Source organism: Phocoena phocoena, chromosome 10 (assembly GCF_963924675.1).
Source record: "Phocoena phocoena chromosome 10, mPhoPho1.1, whole genome shotgun sequence".
Lineage (NCBI taxonomy): Eukaryota > Metazoa > Chordata > Mammalia > Artiodactyla > Phocoenidae > Phocoena > Phocoena phocoena.
In genome coordinates this window covers 32,761,541-32,774,779 of record NC_089228.1, presented here as the reverse complement: position 1 = coordinate 32,774,779, position 13,239 = coordinate 32,761,541, and the positions used below count along the sequence as shown (strand labels likewise).

Below are 13,239 nucleotides of genomic sequence, written 5' to 3'. Positions count from 1 at the left end.
GGAACACTCTGAACTTAAAACCTCAAGTACATTTTAAATCCTGTTTTAGATTCATTTAAATTAACAGAGGTCAGGCAACTTCTTTATTCAAGCTGGGTTATTCTTACTGGTTTAATACCAAAAGCAGTCAGCCACATTTTTCCACTAAAAAAAAAAATACCCTGACAGAAGAACAAACAGCCTAAAACCCGGTAGAGAATATGGAAACAGCTTACAATAAACTTTACTTTCTAGAATAACTAATTGAGGAAATTACCCAGTTAATTGGCCATGGGAAACAACTATTTGTATATTATTACATATTTTGTAGGTCATAAATTAAAAGCACAGTTTTTCTTTTCTAGCATAGCATTCTTCCAAAGTGTTTTTACAAAGAACATCAGTGCAACAAGAGAAAAGCAAATCAAGTAAGTTTGTGAGGCTCTGCCTTCCCCAGGCCCCTTCTTGGAAATAACTGATGCACACTTGCATATGAGAGAGTCTGAGAGCCCTTCGATAAGCTCTATGGATTTCAACATTTTCCCAAGTTCATTTAGCCCTGCAGCCCTTTTTCTCTCATAACACATAACAATATCCCACAAAACAGCTTGTTCTGTGGAGCACACTTTGAGAAAGATTCTTCTAGAACAGGAATATATGTAAGATATGGTTTAAGAGTGGAGACTAGAGGCAGCTTAATTCAAATACCAGCTTGTTAGCTGTGGGACACTGGGCAAGATTTTTGATGTCACTTGTCCCTCAGTTTCCCCAGGCAAAATGGGCAAAATAATAGCACCTACCTCCTAGGCATGGGCCTTTCCATCTAACAGGAGTTTTCTGAGAGCCTTACATGGCTGGTTCCTTCTTGTCATTCAAATTCACAATGTCACCCCCTTCAAAAAGCCCTCCCTGACTATCCAATATGAAGTTGACCCCACCCAGCTCACTTGTACTTCATCCTCTTCTTTTTCTCATGATACTTCTCTGTTTAACTATTAAACTGCTATCTGTTTCACCCCAATAAAATATAAGCACCGTGAAGTCAAATTTCATCAGTTATCATTACTCAAAACCAGATCCTCAATAAGTATTCACAGAATGGATGGGTGGATGGATGAATGGATGAATGAATAAATGAGGTGGTTGTGAGAATTAAATGTGAATCAACGTAAAGCACTCTTCATAGTGCCCAACAGATAAACATCTATCCAGATGCTGTTATGAAAATATCTGATGAACTATGACTGGTTAATGGATTCAGAATCATAATTCTTGCACTATTTTTAACTTGCCTCTTCCTAGCGTACTGTGGATAAACATTTCATGGCACTTATTTAGAGGTGTGTTGGAAAATGGACTTTCAGGGATGGGGCAAAGCGGGCAGAAGACCCTGAGAGTAGCACTTGCTGATTTCCACATTGTAAATACTCCCACCATGACCAATTTCAAGCTACCAAAATTCCTGGAAATATAACAAATGGCTCTCACAAGCCAGTACACTATTTCTCTTGGGAAGGGTCCTTTCAGGCCTCCAAATCTTGTTTGTTGAGTTCAAGTTTAAAATGAGATTTTTTTTTTTTATAGACAACTTTTTCACACTCTCCCTTCTTGATGAGATAAGGTAAGGGCCACCCACTGACTTTGGTCGGGTGCTCAAGGAAACTAGTTGCATGCGTTGGGCTGCGTTTTCTGTATGACTCTCTGTGCGCTCTTAGACTAATGTTTAAGGCTCTAAACATGACATATTCATGCCAGACCATCGTGAGGACCAACTAATCTCATAAAACACAAACCAAATTGTGTTTACATTCGTTTAAACAAAGATATACTAAAACAGAATCAAGGCACCATCTATTTAAGTGCTACCCGTGAGCAGAATCTATTCAGACTGACTACCTGACCCCAAGATCCCAAAATGGAGTGAAGGTCAATGCTGCAGATAGAGGCTTCTCTGGTATCACAGCCCTGCTATACATCCAACATGATCCCTTGGAACCCAAAATAAAGCAGCAGCTTTTTTAAACTATAGCAATCTACCAACCAGAGTTTTCAGATAACACAATCAAAATTTCAAAATCCACAGACACTCTACATGCAATGATAACATGCCAGTAATCATTTCTTCTCTTCTGTAAACTAAATGGAAAGTCTATGGAGTAAGACAGGAAGAGATTAGTTTCTGCTCCACTGTATTAGCTATCTATTGCTGTGTAACAAATTATCCCAAAATTCAGCAGCTTAAAACAACACACATTTATTATCTCACAGTTCCTGTGGAGCAGGAAACTGGCGCACAGCTCAGCTGGGTCCTCTGCTTCACTGTCTCTCAGAAAGCTGCAACCAAGTTGTCAGCCCAGGAACTGAAGTCTCATCGAAAGATTCGACTGGGGAAAGATCCACTTCCAAGCTTACTAAGTGATTGTTGGCAGTTTTCAGTTCTTTGTGGCTGTTCGGATGAGGGTCCCAGTTCCTCACTGGGTGTCAGCTTGAGGTTACCCACAGTTCCTTACCACACGGGCCTCTGCAACATGGTAGCTTGCTTCATCAAAGCATGCAAGGCGAGAAGGCAACAGGGTGTACTAACAAGATGGAAGTAACCTAATCATGGAAGTGACATCGGCATTCCACTACCTCTGTCATTCTATTGTTTAGGAGCAAATCACTAGGTTCAGCCTAAACTCAAGAGGAGAAGATTACATAAGGATATGAATTCCAAGAGGTAGGGATCTTAGAAGTCTTCCCACCACATTCACAGTCTTGGAATACAGATAGGAAGACCAGGCCCAACAAAGCATATCTTTAAGCATCTCAATGTGAAACCAAGCCATTTGACTTCCCAAACATGTAGCTAAGGTCTCATGAAAACAAAACCAAGGAGAATAAGCATGGAGAATATTAAATCTGAAGACACAAAAGTCCACTCAAATGTTATAAGCAAATACAGTTTATATCAGAGAAAACTCCTGGGAGCACCTGCATTACCAAATCCCAACACGAAAGCCATGTTTTCTGAACAACCAAACAAATGACTCACTGGAAGCGCTGCCCATCCAGAAAGGTACATTATGCCAAGAAATCTAGTTTGGTCTAAAAGCAAATGTCTTTTCGAATTCTTATTTATGGCTGCAGAATATTTTGCAAATATACTTAATGCCACTTTATTGCTTCCTGTTTTCTGTGAGATCTGTGTCTGCCACAGCATTTTGCCTACATGGTACTATTGAGATCCACATCCACCATAGTAGCAAGGAACTGCTATAAAAATTTCAAACTTTGGCTGTCACCCACATTCTTTCTAAGATCTATCCAACTACGTATTCTCAGATATCTGAGGCTCCCAACATTCAATGGTGGTGGCAAGCCAGAGAGGCTGCCTCTGAAAAACTTCAAATGATTTAACTAAGTGCAAAACACACTCTCAGAAAACTTGGAACACTGTCCTTGGAACATTCATGTCCCTCTGTCCATGAATGTAAATGCAGACAAAGATTATCTAAACGCTCAAAATTGGTCTGCACATTTTTCTATTCTTTCCAGAAATATCCTTAGGCTTTACTTTCTGAAAACCCCACCCCCAATTCAGCTATAAAAGTATTTATGCTCATTGTTTTGCTAATCACCTATTCATTTTGCTCCTTTAAAAAGAGGATACTTAATAAACATCTAAAATTTAACCAGTAGTGCATTTAAAAGGCCCTGAAACAATGGCCATCTGTAGGAAAGCAATTGTAAACCACCTCAGAGTTGACACGTGCTGCACACACTTGGGTCCTGAATACGTGTTGAATCATAATGGAACATGTGTGTGGTGGGCATAGGAAAAAAAGGCTAATGCGAAATTCCAGTTTAAAGGTGATAAGCAGACAGGAAGGTTATAAAACATGACAACAGCAATTTGGTTAAGGCTATAGATAACTTTCAACCTGTGGTAACAACTTGATAACATATTTAACGTATTTTAACTTGTAAAATACGGCTTTGGGAAAATAAAGTGAATGTCCTTACCTCTCTAAGATGTATGTTTTCCTTCTCTTTCTGGTCTAAAATCACTTCCAAGTGGCTGACTTGAGACTCAGCCTCTGCCATCCTACGTGTCCGCTCATTGTCATCCTCAAGACTTTTGGACGGCAAACCTTTACTTTGCAACATCTCAAGAAGCTTTTTAATCGACTCATCTCGGGCATTGAGGGTCTGTTTCTGTGTTTCGATTCTCAGCTCCATTTCCTCCAAGGTCTTCCTCAATAGGAACAGTTCCTTAGCCTGTCTGTCATGCTCAGCTTGGAGCCGCCGGAAGTTCTCCTCCGTCAGTTCGATGGTAAAGTGCTCTGCTCCTCGGTTGCCACTCTCTTGCTGCAGGAGGTGGTTGAGGTCTCTCTGGGTTCGCAGCTCATCCTGAAGGGCCTGGATTGTCAACTGCAGGTGCTGTGATGAGAAAGACGGAGCAGGAGAGGAGAAAGAAGGGGGGAAAAAGTCAATGGACATGCCAAACGCTATTTGCTGCTACCACACTATGAAGATGGAATGTTAATCATGAGGTCCAGAGGGCCAGCCGTGAAGTCCTCCAGGGTGACTTCAGAAGCATGGGACAGCACATGGAGAGGGGGAATTAATTCAATGATGCTTTCTGAATGTCTTAAGAGAAATGTACACATACATAGAAACAGTATATTAGTGTCAGTCACAAGGTAAATTATACATCTACAGGGTTTTAATTTAGGAGTGGAAAGGGTTAGAAGGGAAGCTTTCACAAACACACCTTCTTCACACCCACAATGCTCCAGACTCAGTATTCCTTGTTTTCTAAGGTGTTCTTTATTCTACTATCCATTATTTTCTGCGATTAAGTGCACGTCCATTTAAAAATAAAAATAATAGCATCCACTACAAGTAGACACAAACGAGGACTTTATTTTTACAAATAAAGCTGTGAACAGGTTTAGTAAACAGGATTACTTCATCTGCAAGCAAAAGGGAACAAATGCAGACAGAGACAGAGACACTCAAACACACAAGGGGGTGAGGTTGTGCAGAGCAAAACAAACGAGCTGCAAAGAGTGGACAAACCTTGGTTCTTCTGGCATCCAGTAGCTGAACAGCATGGGAAATGAAAGAAAAACGAAGCAAAAATCAACACAAAGAAAAGTCCAGTGCAAGCAAAGGATATTTAACAGAAAGAACTTAATCAACACAAAGTACCTTCACAGAGAAAAAAAAGAAAAAAGAAAAACAGTTTCTTACTGCAGCAAAGACCCATAAGCTACACAGAATTTATAGCACTGATACTTGATAAATGTGATTTTAAAAAAGAAACAAAATGAGGTTTATTCCACCTTTTGTCTTCCTAAATCTCACTGACCCAAGAACCCAATATCTTGGTTGTATTACCAGGGAGGAAAGCACAACACTCCAGAAGTACCCACATGTCATTCCAGGTCACCATTTTAGCCAAAACCAGAGTGAAAGCGCCAGAGAAACAAAATAGTTACCACTTGTGAGAAAAGAAACCCTTGCACAAAGACAGCTGAATTCAGCAACACTTTCCCAACAGGGGCAACCCCCAGGCTGATCAGAGCAGGCAGCCATAGCTGAAGGCATTTCTGTCCTAGGAAGAAACCAAGGGGCTTCCAAAACACAGTTACTCATCCATTCACCAAACACATTCTCCCCATGCAGACCGGACACAATGCTAAGTACGGGAATCAAGATGGACATAAGGCATAGGTCCTGCCTGAAGGGAACTCACAGTATTGTAAGGCATGGATAATACTATGTCTAAGTTACATAAATACTGGAGGAGTCCACACTGGGAAATCCTTCTGAATTCCCACAGCTGACACCCAGAGGGCTTGAGATTTTTCTCAGTGTGGGCTGTACCCAGAGACTAGCATCTAGTGATGCATTAATTAAACTCTTCGTTGGTATCCACTTCAACTTTCCATTTAGGATCATCGAATGAGAAATTCCTAGAGCACAACGAACAACTACTCTCTCTCATTTGTGCGCCACAGCGTCTCCCAGGGTACTGAATGCAGAGTAAGAAACTGGTATGTATTTAATGATGGTGATTATAAATTTTTTAAAATATAACTCACCCCTATCAAAATTACTATAAACTAAGATTAAAATTCAGTGCTTTTTAGTATAGTTACAAAGTTCTACAATCATAAACACAATAAATTTTAAAACATTTTCATCACCCCCAAAAGAAACCCTGTACCCTCTACAAGTCACCCCCCATCTCCCTCCCTACCCTCAGGCCCTAGCAACCATTAGTTTACTTTCTGTCTCTATGGATTTGCCTATTCTGGACATTTCACATCAACGGAATCATGCAATAAGTGGTTTCTTTCACTTAGCATGTTTTCAAGGTTAATCCATGTTGTAGCATGGATCAGTATTTCACTCATTTTATAGATGAATATTATTCCATTATAGGGACCTACCACATTGTATTTACCCATTCAGCAGTGGATTCATACACAAATACTCAGAGCACCATTATTAATAATAGTCAAAAAGTGGAAACAAAACATATGTCAGTCAACCGATGAATGAGTAAATAAAATGTGGTATGTGCATACAATGGAGATCATTTAGCCATACAAAGCAATGAAGTACTGATACACACAGCAACATGGGTGAATCTTAAAAACGCTATGCCGGGCTTCCCTGGTGGCGCAGTGGTTGAGAGTCCGCCTGCCGAAGCAGGGGACACGGGTCGTGCCCCGGTCCGGGAAGATCCCACATGCCGTGGAGCGGCTGGGCCCGTGAGCCACGGCCGCTGAGCCTGTGCGTCCGGAGCCTGTGCTCTGCAACGGGAGAGGCCACAGCAGTGAGAGGCCCACATACCGCAAAAAAAAAAAACAAAAAACACTATGCCATGTGCAAGAAGCCAGTTACAAAAGACCGCATGTTATATGATTACACAGGAAATATCCAGAATAAGCAAACCCACTGACAGAAAATAAATTGGTGATTGCTGGGGGGTTGGGGGGATGCAGGATGACTGCTAAAGGGTATGGTAGTTATCCTTCCATCCCTCATTTGGAGGATGATGAAAATGTTCTGGAATTAGACAGTCATGTTGGTTGCACAACTTTGTGAATATAGCAAAAACCAATGAATTTTACATGTTAGATGGGTGAATTGCATGGTACATAAATTATATCTCAATAAAGCTGTCAAAAAAAAACATGAGGTGGGATTGTAAGGTAATGTGACCTTCCTCCACCACCCCCCATCCCTAAACCACACCAAAGTTCACAGGAGTATCAACCATCTTCAGCCCACTGATTCTGCTGCCAAGCCTCTTGGGACGGTGCAACTGTCTTCAAGTCATTTAAACATTCCTGACAACGGCAAATCTTTGTCCTTTGAGAGTGGCTTGGATTTCTGAGACAATCCAAGTTTATCTGGAGACAAACACGATGAATCAGAATGATCAGACTACAAATCATCTTTTCTGAGAGTGACCAAAAATAAGATTGGATTTTTTTATGTAGTTAATAAACTACTAGCCAGAAGGGAATTCCCTCCCCTCCCTAAAAAAGATTGCCGTAGTGCTTTGAGCAAAGACAGCAACACTGGAAGATAACTCTGTTAAGGCGGCTGCCCGCTTGGATGGGCAAGTTGCCTATTGCCCTGATCCTTTGTTTCCAAACCCGCAAAATGGGACTAATCATAATGCCTCATAGATTGCCTGTGAGGAATAACTAAGATAACACATCAAGTGCCAGGTTTAGGTTTCAGAGTGAAGGGAAGGAGTAAGTTCAGTAGAAAGAGAGGAAGGAAGAGAAGTGGAAGAAAAGAATGAGAAGGAGGGCTTCCCTGGTGGCGCAGTGGTTAAGAAACCGCCTGCCAATGCCAGGGACATGGGTTTGAGCCCTGGTTGGGAAAGATCCCACATGCCATGGAGCACAGCAATGAAGACCCAACGCAGCCTAAGATAAATAAATTTTTTTTTAAAAAGAACGAAAAAGAAGGAGAGAGAAAGAAAAAGAAACGGAAGGAAAAAAAATCAGTCTATTTAACCATTCAGTGTGCATTTACCCAGTGTCTTCCTCATACTGATGAAATTTTTTTAAACAAGAAACGAAAGGAAAAGAAGTGGTCCATGCTCCCAATCCATGTGGACAAGTAAACCAATAGTAGCAATACAACATAAGTCATAGCCAGGTGGCTAGAAATGCAGAGAAGGTGTAACCCAGGCTAGAGACGTGTAAGAAAATACCCCCCACAAACCAACAGCTACCACTGAGCTATGTCTTGAAGAATACATGAGCCAACTTCGTGCAGAAAGATGGAAAGAGTAGAGAAAGTACAAAAGCCTAGAGGCAAAGACAGACTAGATTAATGAACAGTAACAGCAAAAATCTGTAGAGTGCTTCCACACTCCAGGCCCAGTTCTAAGCATTTTTAATGTTCACAACCATCAGTGAGACAGCCACTGTTATGAACTCCATTTAACAAATGAGAACATGAACACACAAAGTGGTTAAGCAACCTGTACTGTTACCCAGCTAGGTAAGTGGCAGAGCCAGGTGTTCATCCAGAAAGTCTGACCCCAATACCCCTGCATGAACCACTACACAACCTGACCTGTGAATTGGTGTAAATACTTCAGGATGGCTGAAAAAAAGAATAGGGAAGTGGGCAGGAGTGGTGAGAGCAGACAGGCAGGCAATTTTGAAAGTTATAGCAATTCTCAAAATTAAAAATTAGCCATCCTAACCAACCTATTCCTCAGAGGTTGTCATGATGGATACTTCCAGTTTGTACATTAAGAAAATTTACTTTCCAGATAATCATTCTATTAGTCACTGAATGACTTCAGCATGACCAAACACAATCTGATAATCAACGTAAAATTTAGTGTTCAAAAATTTCTCAAACCCATATGTCATTTAGTTTTCATTCTCTTTTAAGATATTTAGGGGCTTCCCTGGTGGTGCAGTGGTTGAGAGTCCGCCTGCCGATGAGGGGACACGGGTCCGTGCCCCGGTCCGGGAAGATCCCACATGCTGCAGAGTGGCTGGGCCCGTGAGCCATGGCCACTGAGCCTGCGCGTCCGGAGCCTGTGCTCCGCAACGGGAGAGGCCACAGCAGTGAGAGGCCTGCGTACCGCAAAAAAAAAAAAAGATATTTAAATTAAGCAGGAATCTCCTTGTTCCTAAAAAGGGATTCTTGAGCATAATTAACGTGCCTTATAGAACACTGATCATCCTTCTGCTTCAGAGGATCGGGAGAGATTTTAAAACACTCTTTTTCTCTCTCTCTTGCTCTCTCTCCCCGCCGCTCCCCACCTCGCTTTCTCTCCCCTCTTCATTGCCTTACTTTTAAGAGAGTTAACTCAATCAAGTTTCAAAAATTATTTACCAGATACTCATCTCTAGTTGAATACTTAACATAGACAATTTCAATTTTAAAATATAACAGTACTTTCAATAAATAACCAACTGAAAATAATATTCTCTGTGTCTGTTTCCTTATTTGTAAAAGTGAGAGTAGTAATTCTACTGCATAAGGTTATTTTAAGGATTAAGTGACTTAATACATATAAAGCTCTAGAAAGTACCAGGTAGACAGTAATCAATTACATCAATCAGGATAGGCTAGAGTATGCTGTGACAACAGCACAAAAACCCACATTCTGAAAGATGAAACCCACCTGACATGCTGATGGCATGGGATCAAAATTCTTAGAGCTCACAGAGGCCTTAGAGATTAGCTTCTTAACTTCATTTTACAAATGAGAAAAATCAGATCCACACAGGTTAAATAACAGGTCCAAGAGCACACAAGCACACTGCTAAAGCCAGAATCTTTCTGGGATCTTGGACTCCATCCTGGTATGTATTCTAATAACCCTAAGAGTAGACCAAAAGGGGTGGCTCTCCACTTTGACAACTTAGGAAATAGCAGTGGTGTCTCATATGGATAAGAGAACCTAGATCATTTCCTATTTCTCATTAGGATAAGAGATAACCTAAATCATTTCCCTCTGCATTACTGGTGCCATCAAATAGTTAAATAGCATGGGACACTCCAAGGATAATTTACTGAGACCTCCTTTCTAAGTCCCTGCAATTAGTAATAGCTACTGAGTAGCTATTAGAAACTAGTAGTATTAGTATTAGAAGTAGTAGCTATTAGTACTAGTATTAGAAGTAGTAGCTATTAGAAGACAAGCTCAATTTTAAAAAATTCTCTGTAAAAGATCAAGATACAACAGTACAAGTGAAAACTCTGGCAAAGCCAAAGCACTTTCTCTAAGAGTCAAAAGATTTTTTAAAAATTAAAAAAAAGATGCACAGGTTTCAATCTCCCCGCTTCCTTGATTATTCAATTCCTTGGAATTGAATCGTCTCCCACTTCTCAACCACGAAAGCACATTTCTTTTAAGGCAGCCACTTAAACTTCATTGGATCAATAATCAAGAGCATTCATTTCAGTTTGTTACCTACATCAGGTACCTACAAACCCACAACTTGCAAGGATGTGTCCAGGAGCCATCTCTTTGGAATCTCCCAGTAATCACTGTGGTCTCAACTTCCCAAAGCCTCAACCACTCCTTCTGTTGCTTCCATTCCACTGCATATTAGGAGAGAGAAGCCCTTCCAATGTCCACCTGCATCGGAAGGGGACATCACCAGGTGATCCGACCTCATGCCTGGGTCCCAATCAAAATTCTATCCACTTGGCACTTATGGCACAGGTGAAACAGGTGGCAAAACAGCTAATTCCCTTCAAGCACAAAAGTGAGTCTATGGTTGGATGAATATTCAGAAAGCTTTTTACTCCCCACCCTGATTGTGGGATCATTCTCCAGTTGTCCTCAATCAAAGCTGAAAAGGCAAACTCCCTTATCCACAGCTGGCCACTGAGGACACGACAGAAGAAAGCAAAAGCAGCTGTGACAACAAGCATCCAGGCTCCTCTCTGCAGTCACTCTGTTAGGAGTGAAAACAGAATGCATCATATTTATCCTGATACCTGGCCTTTAACCCAGTTCTTTTTCATCTTCCCCCCACACAATTAATTACATACTTTGAACTTTGTCCTGGACAAGGCTTAACCCCATCTCCAGTCCACGGAAGGAAAAAAGTTTACAATCACTGCCCCGTCTGTTAAACACAGTTAAACACAGTTAAACAGAATGGGAGCTAAAGAGATGAGTCCGTCCAATTGATTCTAAGTCTCAGACAATAAAGGAGGTCATAAGGACTTCTGTTTCTGATGTTATGGCAGGCTAATTTTCTGATAGGACCTCCTAGTACTCAATAGTCGGATAAAGGCAAATATATCTTTCAAAGCATTGCTGTGCTCACAAAAAAGCAAGGGAAACCTTCAAGAAAGAGAGAAAGTGAGCACGTCAAGGGCAGATTCTGGGCCAGATTTGTATCATACCCCCTACTCTAGCACATAATAGGTACCCAATAAATAGTGAGTAAAATATGGATAGGAAGATGAAGACCAGAAAGAAAACTGTTCACCCAAAGGTCAGCACAGGGAAACAATGTGATGGAGAACAGCTTCCATTCTTTGCTTTGCTATTGTTAGCCTGGGGGTGGGGGGAGAGTTGCGGAGGGAGGGGAGAGTAGGAAGAATATCCTTGGCCTCAGATTACTCTGTCCTGTTCTCTCCCCCAAAACTCAAAATTCCTCACGTCCACCAGCCCACTCATCTGATAATACTGCTCCAAAGCTGCCAGAACTATGTCCACTTAACAAGAGAATAAATTGAACTGGCTTAAGGGATTCTACTGCAATCACATCGTTAGCAAACATGGTCCAGGGTCTAAAATAGACATTTCCTCCAGCCAATTCTAAAGTCTCTCTTGCTCTAAAAATACTATAGAACTTCATTTTACACAACTCTTATAGGCTTCCATAGTCACTTCATTTTGAAAAAAGGAGAACAATGAAAATATAAGGAACTAAGCCATACTTGAGTTTATATGGAAAAGGGGGGGAGATAAACTTTGCTTTTAGCCAACATTTAGGAGACTGACTTCTAATAGCTACTGGAGTCAGAATCGAATCCAGATATCAGAATGTCTAAAACACAAAAAAGGTAAATAGAATGAAAATATAATTATATATGTATGATGTGCATGGAACACACAATTATTTAAGTAGGGACTAGCCAGATGTTTAGAATCTACTGTGTCTTATCCCCAAACATGGAAAATATGAGTTCCTGGCAGATTTGAAAAAATTTGTGACCTTAAGCTCTTTTCTACACTATGGGGAAAAAACAAAAAATGATAAAGTTTTCTACTACAAAGCAGTTTAGGGTTTCATTGCTATGAAAACCATCTCTGAGCTTGATAAAAATATGAATTGGCTTATATCCAAAAGTCTTGAACTTTTTAAAAATAAATCCATACTCCTTCTCAAGCAAGGGCTTAACATACTCTTTCAAAGAAAAGAGAATCTCTTTTCAGACAACTTGACCTGCTCTACTTCTCCTATGACTTTATTTTCCTATTTATCATTTTCCAGCTTGTCTCAAATCAAATATTAAGGGCAGGTTCTCTGATTCCTTTTTCCATAATTCTGCTTGCAGGATGTGCAGCATTCCTCGTGGCTTCAAACCTTCCATGGGCTGTGTCATGTGTGTGAAAAGACACACAGCAGGCATTGGCTAAAAACATGTGGCCCCAGTGGACTGTTCAAGAGTTGCTCTGCTGAGAAAAGTATTAAAAATTATGTGAACATATGGTCTAGGCTTTCTCCTTTAGGGTAGAATAGGCACATAGCTAATAGAGAATATTGATAGGTGATTTTTTTTAAAGCACCAAAGCACCAGTATCCTGGGATCCTCACACAGATGCACTATCCATGATAACCGCAGAATCCACTTTGGTTGATAATATGTGACATTTTGCCAAAATTCATAATACTAAGTATACATGCAAAAGCCCTCTTGGCAGTTGCTTTTGTAAGCAAGAAGGAGTTCTGGTTTTCATTACAGACCAATACTATAAGGTGGCACAGTATTGGAATACTGTACTGAGCTGAGAGTTAAGGACTTAAGTTCTAATTCCAGCTTTGCTACTAACCTATTACATGATCTGGATAAAATCACCAAACTTGTCTGGGCTTCCAAGAGCAGTGATGATGAGCAGGGTTTTGAATCCTATAGCTACCTATGACAGCCTATGTCACCTTGGACAAATTATTTAAGTACTGTGAGCATCAAATTATTCATCCATAAACAGGAAATAATCCTCATAACTAACTTACACGATGTGCACAA

General features: G+C 40.6%; 1 protein-coding gene across 1 annotated transcript in view; it reads right to left on the bottom strand.

The window, feature by feature from the left end:
- The window catches only part of ERC2 (ELKS/RAB6-interacting/CAST family member 2), a 736,860-nt gene that overhangs the window by 599,846 nt on the left and 123,775 nt on the right, over nucleotides 1–13,239 (bottom strand). Inside the window, exon 2 of the mRNA XM_065885901.1 lies at nucleotides 3,985–4,401. Coding sequence (XP_065741973.1) covers nucleotides 3,985–4,401 — 417 coding nt within the window. The remainder of the gene's footprint in view (nucleotides 1–3,984; nucleotides 4,402–13,239) is intronic.